General features: G+C 31.8%; 6 protein-coding genes across 7 annotated transcripts in view; 2 read left to right on the top strand and 4 right to left on the bottom strand.

Moving 5' to 3' along the window:
• Window positions 1–971: 971 nt before the first annotated feature.
• LOC126777893 (facilitated trehalose transporter Tret1-like) lies at window positions 972–6,516 on the top strand. The gene is made up of 3 exons (XM_050501186.1): window positions 972–1,056; window positions 3,293–3,425; window positions 5,175–6,516. Exons 1-3 carry the CDS (start codon window positions 1,018–1,020, stop codon window positions 6,356–6,358), a joined length of 1,356 nt encoding a protein of 451 aa, XP_050357143.1. The 5' UTR covers window positions 972–1,017; the 3' UTR covers window positions 6,359–6,516.
• A 753-nt stretch (window positions 6,517–7,269) lies between these two features.
• LOC126777930 (alpha-crystallin B chain-like) lies at window positions 7,270–8,280 on the bottom strand. Its single transcript, XM_050501247.1, has one exon. It carries the CDS (start codon window positions 8,216–8,218, stop codon window positions 7,694–7,696), a length of 525 nt encoding a protein of 174 aa, XP_050357204.1. The 5' UTR covers window positions 8,219–8,280; the 3' UTR covers window positions 7,270–7,693.
• A 337-nt stretch (window positions 8,281–8,617) lies between these two features.
• Window positions 8,618–9,076, bottom strand: LOC126777954 (heat shock protein 27-like). The gene has a single exon (XM_050501276.1). The coding sequence runs from the start codon at window positions 9,074–9,076 to the stop codon at window positions 8,618–8,620; it is 459 nt and encodes a 152-aa protein (XP_050357233.1).
• A 1,609-nt stretch (window positions 9,077–10,685) lies between these two features.
• On the bottom strand, window positions 10,686–11,456 carry LOC126777929 (protein lethal(2)essential for life-like). The gene has a single exon (XM_050501246.1). The coding sequence runs from the start codon at window positions 11,333–11,335 to the stop codon at window positions 10,802–10,804; it is 534 nt and encodes a 177-aa protein (XP_050357203.1). The 5' UTR covers window positions 11,336–11,456; the 3' UTR covers window positions 10,686–10,801.
• A 4,557-nt stretch (window positions 11,457–16,013) lies between these two features.
• On the top strand, window positions 16,014–16,789 carry LOC126777926 (protein lethal(2)essential for life-like). The gene has a single exon (XM_050501243.1). It carries the CDS (start codon window positions 16,143–16,145, stop codon window positions 16,686–16,688), a length of 546 nt encoding a protein of 181 aa, XP_050357200.1. The 5' UTR covers window positions 16,014–16,142; the 3' UTR covers window positions 16,689–16,789.
• A 6,164-nt stretch (window positions 16,790–22,953) lies between these two features.
• The window catches only part of LOC126777842 (uncharacterized), a 119,532-nt gene continuing 117,042 nt past the window's right edge, over window positions 22,954–25,443 (bottom strand). For both annotated transcript variants that reach the window (XM_050501069.1, XM_050501068.1), the window contains 3 exons: window positions 24,888–25,033; window positions 24,223–24,345; window positions 22,954–23,907 (listed from right to left, as the gene is read on the bottom strand). In XM_050501069.1, coding sequence (XP_050357026.1) covers window positions 23,140–23,907; window positions 24,223–24,345; window positions 24,888–25,033 — 1,037 coding nt within the window. In that variant the 3' untranslated portion in view covers window positions 22,954–23,139. The remainder of the gene's footprint in view (window positions 23,908–24,222; window positions 24,346–24,887; window positions 25,034–25,443) is intronic.

Below are 25,443 nucleotides of genomic sequence, written 5' to 3' on the forward strand. Positions count from 1 at the left end.
CTTATTTAAAAATCTCAAATTATGAACGTTGCTATGCATCTACATATACGAAGTAGCATATAATATTGTATTATTGAATACGCGATATCCAAACAAATTATATATGCCAACGCGTAAAACAGCTCTCTAATCAAAGAGTCGTTGTATGATTGTTAAAATTTATAATAGGTTGTCTTCCAATATTAAAAATCTGCCTTATTTAAGATTCAAGAAAAAAGTACACGAGTAACCAGTCTTTTAGCGCTATGGAGACGAGCTGCCGTGCCCGGCGACCCCGTCTCCATAACGCGCGGCGGCGAGCCAATGTTCGAGGGTTTGCCGTGTATACGTGTATATGTTTATAGGTATTCGCAGCTTAAATCGATTATCTAAAATTGAGTTGCCAGATGATATTATTAGCTGATTTAAAAAAAGAAGCACGTACGATCATTTCGATTTGATGATTCATTTTTTAATGCATTAGTTGTTATGCACCTCGAGACTAATTCCTTTTAAATATGGATTGTTTTCTACACTTTTGAAATGAATAGAATTTATGACTAGTTTAGAATTGGTACCTTTAAAATATATATGTATATAGGTACTCGTTGAATTGAGAACCTTCTTTTGGTTTCGTCGATCAAAGAACCACCTTGATTACAAGACATCATTTTTTACTATTATCAAATAAAATAAGAATGTATACAATATGCTAACGATAACATACAACAGATAACTTATTTTAATAATGGCAAAAAGTTTAGGCGTAGTATTTATTATTAGCGAATAGACTGATTTTTTTCTAATTTTAAGATTTTAATTATAATGATGTAAAAGTTATACCATTTGTTGTAGTCAACCAAGGATAGTCGAAAGTTGGTTACCAAACAAATTTTATATTTAAAAGCATATCCTGAGAATTAATGTTCGAAATTCTCGGTTTAAAGATAGCTATTTAAATTTTACTAGTTTTACTGTAATCGCGAGCGGAATACGACGTAAACTGTATTTATTTAATATAAAAGTGTTTTTGTGGAAATGATAACATCTTTTAAAGAGTCCTACGTCTTTAGACAGGTGATATTTTTTTCAACACATACACAATATCTAGTGATCCTCTAGACTCTAGGGATGTCTCCTAAGATTTTGTGATATTATCAAGAATTCAAAAAAATACGGTAAATTTATCTAACATAAAGTAATTTTTAAATTGAAAACGTGGTAAGGGATAACAATGTGCAATCCTAAGTACGTATCGAATATTCTACCGCAAAACCATATAATTTCTTCGATACCTAATGCTTTTGTTGCGGTTCGAATGTTTAAAAAAGACTAAATTTACATAAGGTTTGAGTTTATTTTTATAAAGAAACAATTCCACGTAATTACATTTTTTATTTATATCATTGTAAAGCAAATTATTAATAAAAAAAATCTAAAGCCTGATATTTTTCTTTCCGAATTGGGTGTAGATTTCGGTTAATCAATAAGCAAGTTGTGACGGACTAAATCCATATTTAGCTGGCCGTCTGACTTCGCAAGTGTGAAAAAAGAATTATAAATTCCAGTATTTAAATATAAAAAATATGATAATTAAATATTTATAATAACTAATGTTTATAGGGAATAGTCACAAAGTGCAACGCTTCAATGGAAATTGGAAAAAAGAAAGAATAAAGATTTCTTACTTAAGTGTTACAATTAATGTGCTTTACAGTCGGTACATCGAAATTATTATACAAAGATCGTGGTCGTCAATATTTTAAGCATGTAACAAAGCATTAAAACGATTATCTACTGCATATTTGTATGTGGTAACTGCTTATTTTGCAAACAAAACACATAATAAAAACATGTTTTGTTAGCTTAGGTGATCATATACTCGGACAATTTTTTTAAACTGGTATTGTCCAGTACTTAGATCAACTTACATTTCGAAAATCTATATCTTTGCTTCTGTATTTGTTAAAGTTGTATGAAAGTTTTCTAAGAGGTGCGGAGACTGACAATTTACTTTCTACATTGAAGTAACAACCGGTATATAAAAAAACATTCGATGAAAGAAAAAAAAATAAAGCTGATAATGTCATTTGTCATTTTATACTGATTATAGAGCAATACCGTCTAACACGCCGCTTCACCTTCGAGCGGATAAATGTCATTCATTTTAATAATTGACACTTCATTCTTTCTCTAAACGTGAAGCTTAGACAAGATCTGCTTGTTTGATGTCGTCTCTCTTATTGTAAACCTTAAATATTTCATTAATTGGGGCTTACATCTCCAGAAACACGCTATTCGCGTATTTGTTTGCTACACGCGCGTTATTTGGGATTAAGATAAAATTAAAGTATTGTAAATTAACTCCTAAATAACTACTAAATTTACCTTTTACATTATAGTTCATGAAAACAGTTTCATACATAAAAACTTCTTCACAATTTTTAAACAAAGTTCGCATCTTGTATTGCGACTAAATCATGTATTTAAATTGAGTCTGCATATAGAGTATCTGTATACATACATATGTATGTGTATAATTCAGCAACAAGTGCCTCGTGTAGCATGTTTATCTTAAATATAACTTTGGTGAATCAAGTTTCTGGCTTTTTATCTGGAAATTTAAGGAACTTCTTTTTTTATTTACTTTAGGTTTCGGTCATTTGCTGCGTTTATAATCATGCTATTTGGTTTTATTACTAAGTTAGTTCGTGTTATAGTACTTAAATGCCCTTTTCTGTACCCCTGTACAGCATATAAACATTTTTTTTTATTGTAATAATTTTAACTAAGTTTTTATTTTTTGTAATTTCTGATTATAATATGATTTTCGTAATAAATATATCCTTTTTAGCGTAAATAGTGATAAATTGTTGAGTAATTAAATTATGTATCGTACTTTTTTTTAATAAATTCAATCTTTTTCGGTTTCTATTTTAATTTGTATTACGGCTCATTAGACCATGATTTTCTAAGCAATTGGTGTGAGGTTGCGAAGATACCGCGTCATAATAGTTTGCTTAAATTTAATTTATTGGTGGTATTTTATTATTTACTTTGTGATATGGTTTTATCCCACCGCCAAACAGCAATACTCAGTATTGTTGTGTTCTGGTGTGAAGGGTGAGAGCCAGTGCAACTATAGGCACAAGGGACATAACATCTTAATTCCCGAGGTTTGGTAGTGCTTTGACGAGGGGTGGTTAATATTTCTTAGAGTCCTTATGTCATAGGCAGTGGTGACCTTCTGGCCGGGTGACCCATTCGCCAGTCTGCCTACCTATTTAATATAAAAAAAATCTTTATATTTTAGTTAGCAGCGATTGCGGCTTCAGGATGGCTTTCATTAACTGCTGGCTTTGCATACGGGTTCAGCGCGGTTCTCCTTCCAGACCTTAAAGAAGATGAAAATTTTCCATATAATGATAATCTAGGTTCTTGGATCGGTGAGTAAAGTTGTCTAACCTTACATTAATCAGATAAAATGATATTGTTATTATTTTATGTTGAAAAGAAATTTTTAATATAGAACAACAAAATCTTTTGGTAATATTCCTTTCAAATATAAATATTTCTGTTTATTTATTACGTTTTATTTTTTTATGATACACAATAATTAAATTACCTATCATATAAGATAATTATTTCGGAGTAAGTTGTTAAGCGTTCTAAGACTACAGGGCGTTCTCGATGTTTTCAGAAGCTCTTGTACTGAAATCAACATCATTACTTTAAAAATTAAATACGAAGTAATTCTATAACGAAAGCATAATAACGTGATAACCTACATTTTGCAATGAAAAACGCATACTAGTAAACAGTAAAAACAATATTGCTGTTTTTAAAAAGTGATATGTGAATGTGGTGCCATGATGGCGAGGCCAGAGGCTGAATTCTACTAATTTATAACGATTACGCTACGTTTCCGATTAAATTCCGATCCTTTTAACTTTGAATCATCTGTATTTATTCGAATCGGAACCGAACCGATAATATGTTAACATATACCGTTATGTCAAAATCAAACGTAATTGTTAACATTTGTGGCAATAGTCGATAATTTAATTAAAGAATAGGAAAACGGAAAAACGACAACACGCTTCGATTCGATTGCGATAAAATGACATTTTGTTAGTAGAATTGCAACTCGAAGCAACCTCCAACACGAAGCACGAACTTGCCTAATTGCATATTCTATGTAATACATTTAGTTACTTATAATTGTATATACATTTTCATAATCGATATTTTAATCCTATGTAGCCTTATTTAAGTTCTAAGTTATAACTAACTTGTAATCGAAACGCTTTCGATTACAAGTAAATGAATAAAATAATAATATCGAGATGACCCGTGATTAGAGACGAGAATTTTAACCTAAGTAAACGGTAAAGTACGGGTTCTGGCAGTACTGAATTTTCGTTTGCTTAATTAACTGTCCAAAGGGAAGTTATTGTGATGGGTCCGATTTTATGAATCCCGAATTTTGACATTTCTCCACGTTTCAAGGACACTAGAGTCCATTGCTAAGGCTTGTAAGAGGATGTCTGTGTGTGTGTGTATGTATATGTGTGCGTTGGTACGTAGGCACGTTCGGATTTTTTTCGTTTTATCAATTATCTTTAGAACAAAATATGATATCGAGATGGGACTAATTACATTCGACGCAGAATTACAAATTCTATCCCTGATTAGATTTTGAGTAAAATCAATCAGTCATTTTTTGTTGAATAACCGGTGTATTATGGTAAGAAAAACTTATAGTATTTTCATTGTTGCCACTGGGAAGTTAGTCGTGTGGCCTGTGTGGTGGGTCGCGCCCAGGCCACTTTTTTGTTATTATTCACCTTGTGCTCGGCGTTGAAAGAAACTATGGTGAGACCTGCGTGTGTCGGATGTTATTGTACCTCATGTGTACACACACGACCAATACGCACTGGAACAGTTTGATGGAATAAACTTTTGGAGCTAGTAAATAGTGCATTGTTAAATAAATAAGACAAAAGACATAGTGAAAGAAAATAAGCCAATAATGGGTTCGGAGTTAGAAGTAAACGCTCTAAAACTACATGACATTCACAATGATTTCAAACCTTATCCTCAAAAGGAAGGCTTTAACAACAGTGCAACATTTAGAGGCTGTTCTTTTTCATTTATATATGTATTTTCTAATGAAACTTAATTTCTCTTTTCAGCTTCAATTACTCCACTATCCATGATTGTTTGTTGCCTCTGTGCGGGATCAATTATCGACAGATTTGGAAGAAAAGTTGGCCATATTATACTTAGCATGTTATCAGTAATTAGTTGGGTGATAATAGCATTTGCTACCAACGTGACTCTTCTACTCATCGGTAGATTTGTGGCTGGTTTTTCCGTTGGATCAAATAGACCAGTGACTTTGGTATACCTTGGTGAAATCACATCACCAAAATACAGATGTTATTCTTTACTATGCCCATCATTTTCACTTTCCTTGGGCATCCTTCTATGCCATGTAATTGGAGGATATATTTCATGGAGAAAGAGCAGTTATATATACATCGTGGTGAATCTTTTATGTTTAATTTCTTTATTTTTCTTAAAAGAAACTCCTTTATGGTTGATATCGAAAGGAAATATCGATGAAGGAATTAAGTCATTCATAGGATTTAGAGGAAAAGGAATTGAAGCAGAGTCAGAACTTAAATTAGTTTTGCAAAGACAGAATGAAAAAACAGACAAATATTTGATGAAAGATATTTTTAGTTTAGCATTTATTAAACCGTTTTGTACGGCAATTTTATTAGCCGTAGTCACACAATTTAATGGAATAAATTCAATAACATTTTACGCAAAGGAAATACTCGGAAACACTGTGAAGGGTGAAATCGATCCATTTTTATTGATGATAATGTATGACATAATCAGACTTTTAACTTTCATTCTGATATTTCTTTGTAATAAATTCATACCACGTAAGATTTTATTTATAGGCGTAAATATTTGTTGCTGTATTTCATTATTTAGCTTAGTTGCATTTCTATCTCTTATGAATGTATCGGAATATGTATGGTTAGCAGTGACGCTTATTATTTTGTATACAGTCTTCGGTTCTAGCATTGTGGTTCTAGCTTGGACATTCATTCCAGAATTATTTTCTGGCAATTTACGGGGATTGGGATCAGGACTATCAGCGTCTATATCATTCCTACTGCTATTTGTTTGTGTGAAAATTTCTCCAGGTTTTATGGCAAATTATGGTGAAATTTACATGTATGCATGTTTTGGGTTGATAACAGCTGTAACGACAATTATATTATGTTTTCTTTTACCTGAAACAAATGGCCGAACGCTGCAGGACATAGAGGATACTTACAAAAAAAATACTACTATATAATCATTATTGTAAATTAAGGAACTTAATATAATTAATTAAGCGGATCTTTGTTTTATTTATCAATTACACCTAAATTACCTTAACTTTATTAATTGTTCGCCGAAAGTTAAAATAAACTAATACAGAGATATACTGATTTCTTTAAAGTTAAGAATGCCCCAATTGTTCCAACCTTAAAATTAAAAAATAAATTTAAGCTTTTTTAAGCTGTTCTATATTATCATTCTTTTATTTAAAAAATTGCTACTAGTTTGAGATATTACTCAATTTTTTTAATTAAGTATTGGGATACTAAGTATTATTGTGTTTCGCTTGTGTGACCGCTTGTAGTGTCGAAGCATTATCGGACTGATTGGTGTCGACGCAGTGTAAAGGTAAAGGTCTTGCCCGCACCCCTTGGGTCTTCACAGTGTTTAAATATATTGTAATATATCGAAAACTACTGGTCAAATTGTAAACAATAAATTTTATTTACGAAAAAGAAAAAATTGCATAAATATTGCGTCACAAATAAATTTAACTAAACGTATGTATGTGTTTTTGCCCTGCCGAAGCCGAGATGGCCCTGCGGTAAGAACGCGTGAATCTTAACCCGGGTTCAAACCCGGGCAAGCACCACTGAATTTTCATGTGCTTAATTTGTGATTATAATTCATCTCGTGCTTTACGGTGAAGGAAAACATCGTGAGGAAACCTGCATGTGTCTAATTTCACTGAAGTTCTGCCACATGTGAATTCTACCAACCCGCATTGGAGCAGCGTGGTGGAATAAGCTCCAAACCTTCTCCTCAAAAAGAGGAGAGGAGGCCTTTAGCCCAGCAGTGGGACATTCACAGGCTGTTACGGTTACGGTTATGTATGTGTTTTTAATTGAGAAATGGATACTAAATTTATCAATAAAAGATAAATAATAGTGATCTATAGTTATTTTTAAAACTTACAATTCAGTAATACTTATGTAAATTAGTTTGATGCATCTCTTATATAGTCAGCGAACTCCATGTTAGGAATCGCATAATGCCTTGTTACAGGCTATTTTTAAATGTACTATAACTATTTTATATTAAAAATTTAGGACATACATAAATTATGGGGCGAACGCACAAACTAAAAACATTTAAAAAATTTGAATAATTAAAATATTTGTATTATATTAAATATTTAATATCACTTGGATTATAAACATGTACACCGAACAAGTATAACAAAATATATTAATATAATTTTTAAAACAATTTCAACACAAAATATATTTTGTTTCATAGTCTTGTTAATCAGTCATTTTAAAAATTAAGTCATAAAAACAATAAACTATCTTAAAACTTGTTAAAAATTTCACTTTTCGACAATTTGCTCTGTTAACGAATCATCTTTCACTTCTTTCCGTACAGGGCCAGTGTGTGTAATGGGTACATTTCTTTCACCCTGTAAGGTATCCTTTCTTGAAGCTAAAACAGTCAACACACCATCCGACGATAGCCTCGATTCGATTGCATCAGAATCCGTATCTTCTGGAATCTTGAAACGCCTTACAAATTGCCGGGAAATAAAACCATGCTCATCCTGTTTCTCTTCGTGTTTTCCCTCCACAACGATGTAGCCATTGACAGTCTTCACTGTTATTTCACTTGGTGCGAAGTGCTGTACATCGACATTGATTTGCCATTTATCCTTTTCAAGTTTGATCGAGGAACCAGTGTCTTTTGTCCACCAGACTGGGTATCGAGGCACTATCGGACTGATCGGAGTCGACGCAGTGAAAAGGTCTTCTGGCGACAAAGTAAGCCCGAAGCTTTGATCTGGTAGACGCTTAGGCCATCGTGGCCAGTCATAGTTGAAAAGAAAAGGTGCGAATGACATTTTGTGCTTTATTATTTCTCAATATGTTGCACTGAACGCGAACGTATTCAATATGAAGCTGTATAATCAAAGCACTCCTATTTATATGAAATAAGCAATGACGCCATATGTATGTATATTTGTACTCACGTACGTGTTCCCAGGAATTTTCTAGGTGCAAACAAAATTGTAGATTAGGTGTTTACACGAATAGTTTACGAACTAAACATCCCATAAATACTAAATGTATTTTTTTTATTCATCATTGGTATAAATAGAAATGTATTTTTATCATACTTTTGGTTTGTTTGTCAACAAGATAAAAATAAACGTTGTTGGCATCGCCCACCTTGATTCAGATTCAATAGTATGTATTTTGGACTGAGCTGGAACGTATTACGGGTTGATTTCATAGCATGACTAATGTTTTTTTTTATCTGATGGTGTGGTAGTTACAGGTTTATCTTCCATTAGACTTGAAGGTTCAGCATTTTTGGATGTACTTTTAATGGTTACAACGGTTTCACATGGTAAGTTAATGTCACAAAGGTTCCTAGGTGCTGTGATTGTTAAAAAACCATCTTTAGACAATTCTGATTTTATTTTCTGGGGATTGCAACCTTCAGGAAGTTTAAACTTCCGCACGAACTGACGGACAATGCAACCTCTTTTCGTCTTCCTCTCTTGTTTCCCTTCAATGATTACGTATTCTGGACGTGCTTTCACTCTTATTTCGTCTTTTTTGAATTGGTGTACGTCTATGCACAACTGGAACTTATCTTTACCTATTTTTATAATAGGTCTTATGTTTCTTGTTTGTTTAATTAGTGGTAAAAATTTTGGAAGGAGATTTATATTTAATAGTGGACATAGAATCATTATGGATTGCTTACTTAACGTTCTTTTTAAAAAAATTATATAGTATTTGGCTTTTAAGAGTATATAAGCGTCCTTTTTAGAAAATTAGCTTCAAGTTTTTTGACATATTAAAGTGTCAATAAAAGGGTAAAAGTTTAGAGATACTTAACAAAACAGAAATGAGGTTATATTTTAATTTAATGTGAACTCGCACTCATAGTTGACACTCCTGTACATTTATACCTTTTTTCTGCAGGTACTTCCGATTCGTTAGGAGTTAATTAAATAATATTTTACTTTAAGAAAATAAGATCGTGATGGTTGGCGTTCTATATAGAAGGCTTTCGTCCAGCAGTGGACGGCGATAAGCTGAAATTTAAAGGAAATATGTACTTAGAAACACTATGCAGGGTGAAATCGATCTATTTCAGTATCTGTTTGTCTAGTTATAATGAATATGTATGTTTTTTTTTTTTTTTTTTATATCGCCGGGAGGGCAAATGACTCTACTCCACCTGATGGTAAGTGGTAGTAGAGTCCAAACGCGACGACGGCCAGTACAGACGGGAAAAACGTTCTGCACTAGCCGCCTTCGCCTTGCCGGCCCGCAAGATGCCTCTTCACGCCTCGTTTGAAGGAACCCGGGTTGTAAGAGGAGGGGAATACGTGAGCTGGTAAGGAATTCCATTTTTTGGAAGTGCGACAAAGAAAGGAGTTGCCAAATTTCTTTGTTCGCGATGGAATTGATGTCACAGTTAGGCGGTGACATCGAGAACCAGCCCGCGTGGACTTAAGAAGGAAGGGGGAAGCAGGAATTAGAGAGAATAATTCCTCAGAGCACTCGCCGTGATACAGTCGATAGAAAGCGCTCAGTGCTGCTATCTCACGACGCAATTGTAAAGGTTCAAGGGTGTTTGTGACCAACAGGGTGTGTAACCTTTACGTCGCCAATAATGCGTACGGCACGTCGCTGCAACCGGTCCAAGGCCTCAAGTAGGTACTTAGCGGAGCCATCCCAAAGGTGCGAGCAATATTCCACGCAAGACCGTACCTGTGTTTTGTACAGCAGGCACAGTTGTTGTGGCGTGAAAAAGCGCCGCACCTTGTTCAGAACTCCGAGTTTCCGTGAAGCTGTTTTTATAACAGCCTCGATGTAATCCCTTGGACTAAGGTCGCAGCGAACGTCAATCCCCAGCATGGCGATTTTGCTTTGCATCACCAGCGGAGTACCACAGAGGGAGGGAAGAGGGGAAAATGTTGACTTTTTCGCCGTGAGAGCGCATACCTGTGTTTTCTTGGCATTAAACTCAACAAGATTATCAGAGCCCCATTTGGCGATGAGATCTAACGTCCTATCGAGTTCAATGACAAGATTCTCCCGCCTCTCCTCAGTGTAATGCAAATAACATTATTTTCAAACCACTTCACTATCTTTTTTTTTTTCTAAGTACACAATTTAAAGTACAGAAGTTTCTGGACATTGCACATATATGCATTATTCAATTACATAAAATTACTTTATGTATGCAGTTAAAAAATATTTTTTTTAATAATTTTGATAAACTTTTATACAAAATTGTAAAAAAAATTAAACATAATTTGAAGGGTTTAAGAAATAAAACATTCTGAATCAGATTTTTAAAATTGTTTATTTTTTAAAATTAATAATAAAATCAGTCTCTAAATTACATGTAGTAGGAAAACATTACAAATAATAATTATTAATACTTAATAAAAATAAATATTTCACTGTTTATCTTCCTGCTCGGTAGAATCTTTAACTTCCTTGCGAACGGGGCCGGTTTGTTGAATAGGAACACTCTTCTCATTCTTCAAAGCGGAGGGTTGTCTTGGTGCTACGACTGTAAGAACGCCGTCCGATGAAAGCCGAGATTCAACAGTGTCCGGATTGCAACCTTTGGGCAGTGCGTATTTCCTGACAAATTGACGAGATATGTAGCCATGTTCGTCCTTTTTCTCCTCATGTTTACCCTCCACGATGATAAAACCATCGGCCGTTTTCACAGTAATTTCGTCAGGTGCAAAATGTTGGACGTCCAAGTTTACCTGAAATTTGTCTTTATCCGCTTTGATGTTGGAGCCGACATCACGAGCAGCGTGTGCCAATTGACGCCATGGACGGAAATAGTCCTGGGAAACCAAGGGTGCAGCGACCACGGTCAACATGTCGTCGGGAGTCAACGCCAGGCCAAAATCTTGATCCAGAAGACGGTTTGGTCTGTAGTAGTTGTTACCGAATAAATATGGTAGAAGAGACATTTTTTTTAATAATCACTGACACTTATTGAAGTTTAAAATTGAACGCTGCGAATAAAATCCACAGAAACTTTGTTGAGTTGCTTAGCGCTTCGAATGCTCGATTCAAATACTATGCCAGAACGCGCTTTACCGTTGTATTTATACCTCGCCACGCCATCTAGCGAAGAGTAGAAATATCTCGAAATATTGAGAGTCGACGACCGACGTTCGTTTAACTTTGATAACATTTCACGAATGTTCTTGAAGCAGCGCGATCGGTGAATTTGTAAACAATGTTATTGATCCGTCAGGACGAAAGGATATTAATTTCGAATACTCGAACATTCTGATGTAAAGCGTTTGAAAGACTAGTTTTTTTCTGAGATTTTAAAACATTTTGGTTTATGCTGTGAGAGTTATTTGTTATTATTTTGATTAAAAAAAAAATGAAGATGGTTGAATTAAATTTAAAATGATGTTTAGTAGTTGTTTTATTGTATTTAATTACAGAATTGAATTGAATCGACGTTAATCAAATTATTTTTATAATAAAATACTTTATTTACATTTTTTAGTTTAGTTGAGTTGTATATTTGAGTATAATATATAAGTTAGAAAGGATTTTTAAATTAAATTTTATGGAAAACGAATGGATTATATGAAAAAGATTTATATGATAGACTTGTTTTAATTAAATAAAAATAATAAATTATTTCGACAATAAACCAAGAGATTTTGTGAATTTAATTTAATAATAACGTACATAAATACGTACTAACGTATATTATTATTCAACTACCTACTTAAGTAAATAAAAATATGTTTCAATAAAAATACCTGTTTCCATAGAAAAAATGAGGACAAATACTCAGAGTAAGATGGCGGTATTTATTAAAATATATATATGTACATAAAATACACATTTACCAATGTATTTTTATGACTTCCTATAAATCACTGTGATAATTATATTGATTGTATTACTTATCTATAAAATACTTAACATTTTTCTTTAGTTAATGCAATTCTTCCATTCTATCTCATAATAAAACAATAAAAATACAACAAGCACTGTGCTTTGTACTTCATTATATCTAGAAGTGTCTTTCATCCCATGACGCGTATTTTACACTAACCGGTGTTTTGTATGCGATTATATCGATTTTCTTGACATCATGTCTACAAGATGCCCCAGAAAAGTACCATACATAACATCTCTTTCATAAATATTGGCTGAACCAATTTTACCGACTGTTATTAATAGTTCCAAATAGCATTAGGGTTGTCGGGCGTCCGGACAAATTATACGGTCTTCGGCCTGTTCGGCTTTTATACTATGACAAAAAATCCTTATCAAGTAAGGTTGTTCGGTTTTTTTAATTTAAATGTCTGCCTGTACTTGCTAGTCTACGGCTATTCGGTTTTAAGACCAGCAGCTCGAGTGCCAACAAACACTAAAAATATGAGGAATAAAATGTGGAATAAGATTATGCAAATATTTATTTGAACCACAGACAATATAATATACCAAAAACTTCTGTAAATAAGTCATTTAAAAGTTCAAATATTTTGAAAATGTTTCTTTATAATAAATAATTTTACAATATTCAATGATTAAGTATAATAAAATTATAATATAGCATACCGCAATGTTTGAAGACGAAAGTCTTCAACCAATGCGTCTTACCTGCCATGACATACGGTGCCGAAACGTGGACACTAACTGCGGGACTAGTCCACAAATTCAAAGTCGCTCAGCGTGCTATGGAGCGAGCTATGCTCGGAGTATCTTTGAAGGATAAGATCAGAAATGAGATTATCCGGAAAAGACCCGGAGTCACCGACATAGCTTGCAAAATTAGCAGGCTGAAGTGGCAGTGGGCCGGTCACGTATGTCGTAGGACCGATGGCCGTTGGAGCAGACGAGTCCTAGAGTGGAGACCGCGAATCGGCAAGCGCAGCGTAGGGCGCCCTCCAGCCAGGTGGACCGACGACCTTAAGAAGGTGGCGGGCACCAACTGGATGCGGAAGGCGGAGGACAGGGAGCTTTGGCGCACCTTGGGAGAGGCCTATGTTCAGCAGTGGACAACGATTGGCTGTTGATTGATTGATTTGATAATATAGCAACATATGTGCAATATATATTTTGTTTTAAGTATATTTCTCCAAATATCCTATTTTAAAACTGAATTTCTTGTATCGAAGGTTTTCTTCTCGAGTGTTGTTTCTAGAAATAAGTTTATTTGTAGATAAAGATCGTTATTGTTGTTACTGTGAGTAGAATACAATAAAAATACTCGTGAATATTCCCGAATATCGTATTGTTTCGGCCGTAACGACGGATGACAACAGCTGCATAGTATTGAATTAAAATGAGAAAAGTTTCTGGACCCGATTTTTTTATTGTGAATTTAAAATATTATAATAATACATCATTTATTTATTTACGTAGATTTTGTTTTATTTTATTGTTTCGTTTTCATATACTTAACTTGTATTGCAAATTTGAAATGTCATAATAAATCTAGATAAAAATTAATGACAAATTAGACTTATTAGACCTATAAAGTTCGTTAAAATAGGTAATTAATTCAAAATCAAAAATAAATAACTATTTTCCTTACAACATCCCACTTTTATGATATTTTAAAAAGAATATTTCACAAGTATATCAGCAAAACAAAACGAAATTTTTAATGTCTTCTTTCAGATAGATACAAGAAATAATGAGTCATTTGTAGTATAAGTCTTTGAGTGACGTTTCTAGATATAAAACGATTTGTTTGTTTTTTATGCATATAATTAAGATAAAGATTTCTATTATTACTGCTTGGCGGAATACGAAAAAATATTCTCGAATATTCCCGAATTGGTATTGATCGACGCGTTAGGAAGACGAAAGCGGCTATGAAGCGAAGAAATTTCGAGAGTCGAATGAAATAAATTGTAATAAGTACCTGTGGAGTTTGTTTTTTTTTTAATGTCATACAATATATTTAATGTTTTATGTAGGTAGAGTTTCTTGCTAGTTTAATTTGCGAAACAGTGTTAGTTAGTTACACTTATTTAATCTTGTAAAATGATGATTAATAAGAGCCTATTCGAATAAAGTATTAGTCTTATAAACGTAATAGACAAGTCCTATTGTATACAATAAAATCTCTTAAAGTATTTTTATAATGTATATTACTTAAATTAAAAAATATATTAATTTACCTACCTATTTATTCGATGATTTTTAAGATAAAGTTATTTTCAAAACAAATATAATAAATCAAAATAACTAAACTAGTTATTTAGGTCTAATAATATAAAATGCAAAAAGTTAAAATTATTATTTTATTCAATATTACGAAAAAATTTGGTTTATTGATTTAGATAGATTGATTTGACAAAAATCAACTAGGTACTGGTCTATCTAAAAAGTTTGTGTTGCTGCTTACAAAAAAAAGTAAGAAAAAATTATCTTCATAATTTAATTTAAAAATATTTCAGTATAAAATTATAATTTATAACAAATTAATAATCATGATATTATTTAAACGTTCATGAGAAGTAATATTAATAATTTCATTTTTGAATAATCTAATTTTTATTTTTGTATCATCAATAGATGCGAAAGAATGGCCTTGATTGAACCTATCCCAATGCAAAAGCGCTTGAACTCGCGAAGGTTCGAGAAATGTCTCGGTGCGGATCGTTCGCATGTTCTAGACGCAACATGGCGGTCGGTAACATGACGCCAGGGGAGATAAATTGTGGTCCGCTTGGATTTTATTAGACACGAAATATTTATATAGTTACATGTGACATTACTATGTCAATAGAAATGGTAGTTATACTTACATAGGCTATTAAAATTTTATATATTCTTCGACGGTATAAATTGCTTACTAAAAATGTAAGGTCAAAAGTATATGTCATCTTAACTTAAATTGTGTGTTTATATTTTTTTTTTAAGTTAAGTAAAGTTTTTTTTAAGTTTATTATTTATATGTGATTGTAAGTTTTATTTTTGTGATTTTTTACTGTATTGTGGTGTAAGTTTGTATGACTACTATACTATTTATATTGATAATAAAAATAATTAACAAGCAACTTTATTCACCAAAAAAGACATTAAAGTACAAAACCATAAAAAAGTTAAGCTACATGATTTAGACCATTTGATGAAAAGGTCGTTGCCTCAACTAAACTGCTTTTCAGTCTATGCCTTGTGTATTTGCTGCCAACACAAAAGTTTTATTTTATGCAGTAAAAAGTAAAACTGATAACGTTAATGTTAAAACAAGATAAAATTACTTAAAATTAAAATGTACTAGTAACTAGATGAATGAAAAAAATATTTTATATAATAGTAATATATTATAAGTAACATTACATGCTTAGGCATTAATGTTACTTCTAATTTAAGGCTTAGAAAAAAATAATATCACTAAACCATAACATGTATTTAATTAATAGCAAATATACGATTTGCTATTAATTAAATAATGTAAGTGAACTGATTAATTTATAAGACCTTCTTTAATATGATATTATACATTATAAAAGAAATTAAAAAATGTATTATTTTAAACAGAAGTAATATTTTTGATAACTTGAATACCCCTGACAATACACTACACATATATGTTAAGAGTCTCGAATTATCTACTACATACTAGAGGGCGCTGTTAGTATAAAAACAGCTGCTCGCGAAAACACTCTTCAGTTTTGAATTGAACACAACGCGAAACGTTCGAGTTACATTGAGTGTCAACTGTCACTTGACATCTTGCTTTACAACTACTACGTGCATTTATACTTAATTAAAAAAAAAAGAATAATGTCGCTTTTGCCATACTTGTTCGACGACTTTCCGGTCTCTCGGCCGCGCCGTCTCATGGACCAGCACTTTGGTTTGGGAATAACACCTGATGATCTGCTAACTATTGCCGCCGGACCTTTGCTTACCAGGGAATATTACCGACCATGGCGCCATCTTGCTGCTGCAACGCGAGACATCGGTTCTAACATCAAATCCGACTCGGACAAGATCCAGATTAACTTGGATGTCCAGCATTTCGCGCCAGAAGAAATCTCTGTAAAAACCGTTGACGGATTCATTGTGGTTGAAGGAAAGCATGAAGAGAAAAAAGACCAGCACGGTTACGTATCCCGTCAGTTCGTGAGAAGATACGCTCTCCCGGAGGGCACATTACCAGAGACTGTGGAATCGAAGCTGTCTTCGGATGGCGTGTTGACGATAACAGCTCCGAAAAAGGTTCCAGAAGCAATCAAGGGAGAGCGCAAGGTTCCCATCGCACAAACTGGACCCGTCAGAAAAGAGATAAAAGATCAGAGCGAAGGAACCAATGAGAAGCCTCAGTGAAGTGTAACTAAAAGTATTCCAAAGATAGGCAGTGCCATAAGACTGATGTTTTTTTTTTTTAATTTTATGTGAAAATTTTTCAATAAAAAACTTTTATTTAATTTTTTCTTTTATTCACTGATATTTCATTCAATGTAGGTAGTTAGTTCATTTATTGCACTTTTGAGTACTTAACTAATTTTTATTTACTGTAGAACTATTTGTTTTTTTTTTCTTTAAATTACAGTGATACTTTTTTTTTTAATTTATAGTTTACATAATAACGTCTTGCAATTTTTTATTTTATTAAATGTAGGTAAATTCGTTTTAGACACTTCAAAAGTCAAGCAATTATAGAATCTTTGATTGGATTTGTTTACGACATAGTTTTTATCATGAACACTTTTTTCAAATTTAGTTATTTTGATTACGTACTTTTCATGCTTAAAATAATTTAGGTAATAGAATAAGAAAGATAATTGTATCATATGTTTGTTGCCAGTTTATATAGTGTTTTTTTTTTCTTTTTTGAATTATTTAAATAAAACTCTTCATAATTTTATACGAATCTTTTTATTAGCTACAACAAAATGACAGAACCTCGTTAGTGAATAAATAATACAATATATGGTTTCAATGTATGTATGTAATAGTGTATAAAACAGTTTTTACTTTAGAAGCTCTGTTACCGCATATCACTACTGTGCTCTGTATTTATTTATCAATATCGGCTTGAAAGTTTCATCTTTGAAACTGTAAATATATAGCAACCAATTCTATGGTCACAACGGCTGAGAATAATATAACATACAGCTTTTTAATAAAAAAATAAACCTAATTAATACGTAATTTTTTGCGAACTTCTTTTTCCTTTCCATTGCGAACTTATGGTTCTTTTATTGTTGAAAATTTTAATTTCTACTGTTATTGTCTAAACGGAGTCATAAATTTGTCGTAAAAGGATATCGTTATTCCATCTTAATTTTACTCTTGTATGAAATACCTTTCTTTAAATTTCTAAGAATTGAGTTGTTAAAACTGTGTCCTTTGTAAGAATGTTTATTTATTGCTACATTTTTTTGGTGTTGTTCATTCTGAAATTGCATCCTTCACAGATAAAATTAAATAAATTGAAGTGAAAAAACTTACAAATTAATAAAAAAGAAACTTAAAAATTAAATATACTTCTTCAGTAACAATAACTTAATATCATCGAATGCATAGTTATTTACATACACACTTTTTTATTTTACCAAAATCACGTTTTCATGTGAACTTAATTATTCGAAATAATTATTTGATTTCTTCCAAGCCGATATTAAATATTTCTACATTATTAAAACGTATTGCTATACATTGAGTCTACATGTTTTTGCACATCAAATTTGCACTAATCATAGATAATTATATAGATTCCTCGATTTTTGTAAATAAATATGAGATTAGTTTTTTTATTTTTTTTATTTTATTTTTTTCCTTAGATCCCACGTGAAGGTACAAACATCGTGAAATCAATATTAATTATCAGTGGAACTAACACACAACAATTTTAAGCGACAGTTTAAAAAAAAAGAGGTACTTATAATAATTTTCTTATACCATAAGTGTTATAAAAAAATTAAAAAAATTAAAATTATAATATAATATGAGCGTACATTTTTTGGATTTATTAATAATAACAATATATTGTTCAATTGCTACACTTATACTTAATACCAGTTAGTTTTTTTATTGTTAAAAATAATAATTTATTTTTATTGTTAAAAAATAAAAAAACCCGATACTACACATTTTTACGACACGATTTTTGATGCGTTTTGAATCAAGAAATTCCTTTGAGTACGGCTTGTTCTTTTGTTTTTGTCAAGATGTAAAAAGCCTAATAAAGGAATACTAAAGTATTTTTTTATGTAAGAGGTGGCAAACGAGCTAATGGCTCATCGGATGGAAAGTGACTACCACCACCCGAGGGCTTGCAGGTGCGTTGTCGAAACTTGAGTACATTTGAGTGATGGCATATCAAAGCATAGTGAAAATACAATTACTAAGTCACCAGCATATATTGACCTTACGACAGTTTGAAAGTGTGGTCAGGTATTTTTTTTAATTCAATAGCATTAAGAACATTTTTTACCAGTAATTTTTGTAACAAAAACTTTTACCAATGAAATAATTCGGTTGTGTCATGACAATATTATACGTTTATGTATTCAGTATTATATATTATGATAATCAGTTATATATTATCCATAATGCGTTATTGTATATCGAAGAAGACAATAAATATTAAATATATCTAGGTACAAAGAATTTTTTTTATGAAACATATTATGAATAAATTTTGTAAGTATAAATGTAGCAATTAATTAATTAAGTAATTTATTTATTTTAAACAAAAATGTGGTCTGATCCATTTTAATGTGATACAATTAATAATTTGCGAGCTATTTTTGAATATGTTTGTCGATAATGCACTTATAATATACATAATTGAGTTATCTTCTGTGATTTTTAGTACAATTTTGTTAAATATTTATATAATACTGTTACGATAAACATCTTAAAATTTTAAAATATTATGTGCCGTGCTCAGTGTAAATAATTCAACATTTTTTTATTATTTAAATAATATTTTGAATTTCTTTAGTGTCAGTAAAATTATTTCTATATTTATTTACATGGAAGGCATGAGGCGTGCAATTCATTTATATATTTAAAAGATTCTGCAATATAAAACTTTAGTAACATCAATATAAGTTGTCTAATTTTAAATACAAAAACAAACTAGAACGAAAAATAGAAACGTTGAAATTTAGAAACATTTTACCTATTTTTATATTAATATCTAGTTTTTTTTTCTATTTTCTAGGTTACGCCACTTTGCCTTGTAACATCTAACGCTAGGAATACAATAAGTATAAAATTGAGCCTTGTTGATATGTATCGTTAGAACAAGATCGCTAAATGTTCGTGTTTACAGCAAAACGTTGGTTGCATTATTTAAAAACTGATAAGTAATTAAAATTGATATAAATACACTCATGTATATACACGAAAATATTATTATATATATTGATATGTATATATGTCGATATTATAAGCATTAAATCTAATCACACTTAGCCATTAGTGACGAATGCTTATTGTAAATATTAATAGTTTATTATAATAAAGGGTATAGATTTTAAATAAAAACTAAGTCTATAATAACAGTTTACAGGTTAAAAATAGATATTTGGTTGATAATAAAAACTATAATACCATTTTCCGTTCAGAAACATTAATCTAGATATACTTAAAATAGTCAAAAAAAATGCTAACTTTCTTATATACGTTGCGTAGCGGCTGTTTAGTTAAATACTGATTTTCTCTTTCTGTTATTATTGATTTGACATTAGAAAGAAGAAGACATTGTTTAACTAATCACACAGTTGCAGCCTGTGAGTGTCCCACTGCTGGGCTAAGGCCTCGTCTCACTTTTTGAGGAGAAAGTTTTTGGATTTCTTCCACCACGCTGCTCCAATGCGGGTTGTTGGAATACACATGTGGCAGAATTTCAGTGGAATTAGACACATGCAGGTTTTAATTCACCGTCAAGCACGATATGAATTATAATCACAAATTAATCACATGAAAATTCAGTGGTGCTTGCCCGAGTTGAGCCCACGATCATCGGTTAAGATTCACGCGCTCTTACCACTGGACCATCTCGGCTCATCACACGATAAACAAAATTTAAAAGTAAGGTCGTAAGAATTTACGTACACTTAATAAACAGCAACGTTGCACGTTACACATGTAAAAAGAGCAACGTTACACGACGTAACGTTTTTATGTGTGGTAACTAATAGTTGTTAGTCAAAAGTAAGTCGAATTATAGTATACATAACATGATACGACATTGTTTTTTCAACTTTATGTGTTATAGTTTTATACGAAATATGAGTAAGCAATAATAGAATTATAAACTGTTTAGAGAAGCGACGAGTCCCTGTTTTCTACCCTTAGTTATGGATTTATCATTGAATTATTTAAATTAAGAAATTTGAATTTTATCCTTAAAGTATCATGTGTTCGATGAAATAAATTAACAATATGCGAAGATATCGAGATGTGTATATTAAAGAAAACAGGACCTCCCTTTATGTATGAATCAATTTAATAAAAATAAACAAGTCTACAAAATTGGCCATCAATCGGCGAAGCTGTTGAAGAATTAGTAAATAATAAGATGGGATTTTTCTTTTGCAGTCCGCTTTTGCAATCCGAAATTCATATTATTACCCATTAATTGGCATTATGTAAAAAAGTTTATTAATGTTGTTAACAATTTGTTGATTTCTATTTATTATTTAAACTTTAATTTTTTTTTACAATACGACATTAAATTTAATTGTATAAATAACTATATAAGGACGTACTTCTAATTTCAAACTTTTTTATAAAGTTTCTTATTTCTTTTTTTAATAACTTTGATAATTCTTAATTTTTTTTTTGTTAAATTCTTTCCTCTTGTTTAAGGCAAATGCCATACAGCCTTTTTCAATGATATGTATTGTTGATAGTACATTATATAATATATGATATAAATAATGGCTAAGTGTGATACGTGCGTTTTACATAATAAATAAATAGTATTCCATTAAATAAATATTGCAGTTAAGGCATTATTCATATTATACCTACATATTTATAATAAGTTGCAATTAATTTAAACGATAAAACAGCATGTTTGTGACCTTCATTGAAAACAAGGACTGATAATGTACTTAACTACTGTAATACTATAGTACACCAATAAAATATACAATAAAAATTAATTTGTGAAAAAAGGTACGGACACTATGAGCCTGCGGGTGTAGTTTTATTTGAAAAAACAATATACTTGTCAAGTAATTAATAATTTTATATGAGTCATTTAAAGTCTGATTAAGTTTAGTATATTTGTTTCTAAAAAGTTAAGTGTGAAAAAATAAATAAAAGCCAACAACAAGACGAAGGTCTAAAAGTGTTTGTACATCAAATAGTTAAGACAGATCCTAACACGTCTAGTTTCTTTAAAACTCTTTCGAACACAAGAATCTATTCTACTTCAAATTAAAGCTTCTCTTATTACCAATTTAACGCATTACCCTTTGTAATGTACCTGATATGTCTAAGTGTCTTCTACGTTATATACTTAGTTAAACAACGGGCAAAACTCCGCAACAACCATGTTCAATTATCAACTTAAACAGCTAAGCTTAAACTGCTAAGTACCATGGGCGTAGTCTTTGACCTTCGGCGTCATGTGATAAGGAAGAAAAATTAATGGTGCCGTATATTAAGATTGTTAATATTTGGTTATTTATAACGAATCCCAGAGTAGGGCAAGCGCCCCCATTGCTCCATATTGACCCTTCCAACACTAAGCAATCCAATTGTGTCGATTTCATTTTATCTTGGAACCTACCGTCAGCTTCGTCGGTCAGAAATAAAGTGGGTTTTATTTGCCCTTTAAGATTAGATTAATTTGTATATTTGTTTTAATTCTGTTATCAACGTATTATTACTATATCATACATATAAAACTCGATTGAAATCTTTGTGAACAACCAAATAATTATAGAAAATATTTTATTTAAATTAAGTTTAAGCGCCATATTTATTTTATTTAAATTAAGTTTAAGCGCCTATCTCCACAGTCGGAAATTATTCTGATTTTACATACAAAAGTGAAATAAATTTAATATAGTAATAATTAGCTATACCCAACGCTCTGTAAGGAGTATACCGAGTTGTAAAAAAGAAATATCAATAAATAATAATATTAAAAAGCTTAAGTAATTTTTATACTAGCCTGTATATACTTCGGTTTACTTTACATGCGTACCTAGTAAAGTAGCATTCCAATTCGTGATTGAATAATAAAATCCGAATACACGAACTTGCATTTTAAAGATTTTCGTAGCTCTCAGGTCTGTTATAGAATTCCCTTTGCATATCGTTTTGCCCGTGTGTGTTCTAATCGTGCGTTCACATTGATGATAATAACCTCTACTTACAATTACCTAACAGAAAGGCGCGTTTACTACAACAGACTACTCCTATCTAAGAGATCCAACATCATCGTTTCATTCAACATAACACATAAAATTTCAAATACGTCACGAAATATTTAACCAATGAAAACATCGAATATTACCTGAATAAACACTACCAAAAAATATCTACCAATAAACTAAGTGACACGTAACAATAATTATTATACTAATTAAACTATAAATGAGAAACAAGAAGCCGCAGTAGCTATTACTACCTAAACATTAGATACTGAAGTAATAGAAAAGAATATATAGAAGAAATTTAACCGTGTAAAAGGCATAGTACACTTATTTACAAAATCCAGCCTTAAGATCGACCTACAAGCACCAGTTCTAAGTCGAAAATAAATGAAATACACTTAACTATGATATGTTTATCATCTCAGTCTTCATACTACTACTAGAGTCAGTCCTAAGCTAACGGATTTTACAATCCCATAAGAAGAGGACGCGATTTTTCCAAAACATAATTCACCAAAAAGCTTCTCCCAATTTATAATAGTACATCCAATTTCATAATACACATCTCTAGAAAAATATTTAGGTATAATTGCATTAGCAACAAGTTCATTTAAATTAGTAGATATTGTAATACTCACAGCTTTTATGATATGTTTCGTTTCCTTACACTTATTTACATCTAAGTCACTTACGTCTATGATATCTTCGGTGATATGTTTTACTTGTGCGTTATCTAAAGCGAGTGCATCGTGCGAAGTATCAATACAATTTACAACAACTACAGGATCGTATTTAATAAATTCTTCATAACATTCCAAAATAGATACAAAATCTTCTATAATATAATTCTCTGTGAAAGGAACAACGTCTAATGAATTAGAAGGTGAGAATCGCTTTGTGCTAACCTTATTGATATTCATTAAATTCGTTAAACAATTGACGATATTCTTGAAAAATATGAACGTTTCAAGGAAGGATATTAATTGTTGTAAGTTATAGATAAAGGTGAGGATGGAGATCATAATATAGAGGGTAATGTTGGGACCGTTGGAGTTAATTGCAGAACTAGGGGGTGCGGGGTATACGACGTCGACTTCGGCAATTTTGAAAATAGAGAGAAGGAGATGAGACGAGATGTCTTCGTGTTGCGAGTTGATGTGAGACTTGACGATCTTTAAGACGTCGATGCACGCCTCCTAGAAGAAAATATCTTAACGTATTAGCCTTACCAAAGTATTTGGTAATATATAATTATTTTAAGTAATTCTTAAAACTGTCTTGAGATTTGAAAAACATTTACTTGGTAGTAGGGCTTTGTGCAAGCTCGTTTGATTAGGTACAAGCCACTCATCAAATATTCTACCAACAATGTTCTGGTTGGAAAGGTAACTGAGCCAGTGTTTCTTTAGGCACAGGGGACATAACATCTTAGTTCGCCGAGTATCAAGGAGAATATTAAGGATATAAATTAAATGTAATGTTTTATAATTTTATACGAAAGTGACTATAACCTTTTCTCTATCAAGGAGACCTTCGCCTGCTTCTCTGAGCGCATCCTGTTCTTTTTGCGGGACGCTGGCGGATATTATTACGTTTTCATTGCTTATATTAAACAGGGTAAGGGTGCAATTTGTCTGAAACAGAAAAAATAATAGTAGGTATTTGTATAAGAGTTTCTTTGTTGTTCTTAAAACGAATAAAGGTAAGTATTGTAACTGTTTGTAATAATCTTACAGATGTGGTAAAGCCTCCTCCTTTGAGGAAAATGTATCGAGATTATTCCATTACGCTGTTAGAATGCGAGTTCATGAAATGTGGTATAGGTGTTTTCCTTCACCGCTGAATACTTTATGGATTATAAACATAAATTAAGCATTGAGTTTTTTAATACTCATTTGTCCGGGCTTGAATCCACAATCTTCGATTAAGATCACGTGTTCTAACCACCGTGACATTTCACGTAAGAATCAAAAGAGTTTTTATTATGTTTTCGTAAAGAGCGTCAATTATCATAGTACACTTTTTTTCTTGAAATTTTGCCAAAGGTTGTCTTTACTCGACAGACTAAGTAAATGATTCACTGTGATGAGTTATAATTATAATAATCGTAATAAAAATACACACTCATGTAGTAAAATAATTTTTCGTATATTCCAAAAAGCTGCGTAACACTTACTTCTCCATGATGTACAATGTGAAGGTATTGCTGAAGGAGACGAACGGCATCTTCAGCACCGAGTCCGGTATGTGGTCGCAGGAGAGCCTCGTCGACTGCGCTAAATCCGAGCAATAGGTATACTCCTTCTGGAAGCTTATATTCTCCTGAAATTGTAGACGTTATAGGGGTTAGACGTAACAGCCTATGAATGTCCCACTGCTGGGCTAAGGCCTCCTTAATTTTTGAGAAAAAGGCTTAGAGCTTATTTCATCACGCTGCTCTAATGCAGGTTGGGAATACATATGTAGCAGAATTTCAGTGAAATAAGACACTTGCAGTGTTCCTCACTATGTTTTCCTTCACCGTCAGGCGCGAGATGAATTATAAATTAAGCACATGAAAATTCAGTGGTGGTTGCCCGGGTTTGAACCCACGATCATCAGTTAAGATGCATGCGTTCTAACCATGAATCTAAATTTAATAATAGTTGTGATTTGCTAACAATATAAATAATACTGCTTAAAATATTCAATATATACACTATTGTTATCATTTATTATATTGATTAAACTCT

This window comes from Nymphalis io, chromosome 24 (assembly GCF_905147045.1).
Source record: "Nymphalis io chromosome 24, ilAglIoxx1.1, whole genome shotgun sequence".
NCBI lineage: Eukaryota > Metazoa > Arthropoda > Insecta > Lepidoptera > Nymphalidae > Nymphalis > Nymphalis io.

Bases quoted from the DNA above. Each gene is read 5' to 3' on its own strand.
- LOC126777893 (XM_050501186.1), top strand. From the start codon at position 1,018: ATGATAACATCTTTTAAAGAGTCCTACGTCTTTAGACAG. The intron at 1,057-3,292 runs GTGATATTTTTT...TTTATATTTTAG, and splicing joins AGTCCTACGTCTTTAGACAG to TTAGCAGCGATTGCGGCTTC. The intron at 3,426-5,174 runs GTGAGTAAAGTT...TTCTCTTTTCAG, and splicing joins TAATCTAGGTTCTTGGATCG to CTTCAATTACTCCACTATCC.
- LOC126777930 (XM_050501247.1), bottom strand. From the start codon at position 8,218: ATGTCATTCGCACCTTTTCTTTTCAACTATGACTGGCCACGATGGCCT.
- LOC126777954 (XM_050501276.1), bottom strand. From the start codon at position 9,076: ATGATTCTATGTCCACTATTAAATATAAATCTCCTTCCAAAATTTTTA.
- LOC126777929 (XM_050501246.1), bottom strand. From the start codon at position 11,335: ATGTCTCTTCTACCATATTTATTCGGTAACAACTACTACAGACCAAAC.
- LOC126777926 (XM_050501243.1), top strand. From the start codon at position 16,143: ATGTCGCTTTTGCCATACTTGTTCGACGACTTTCCGGTCTCTCGGCCG.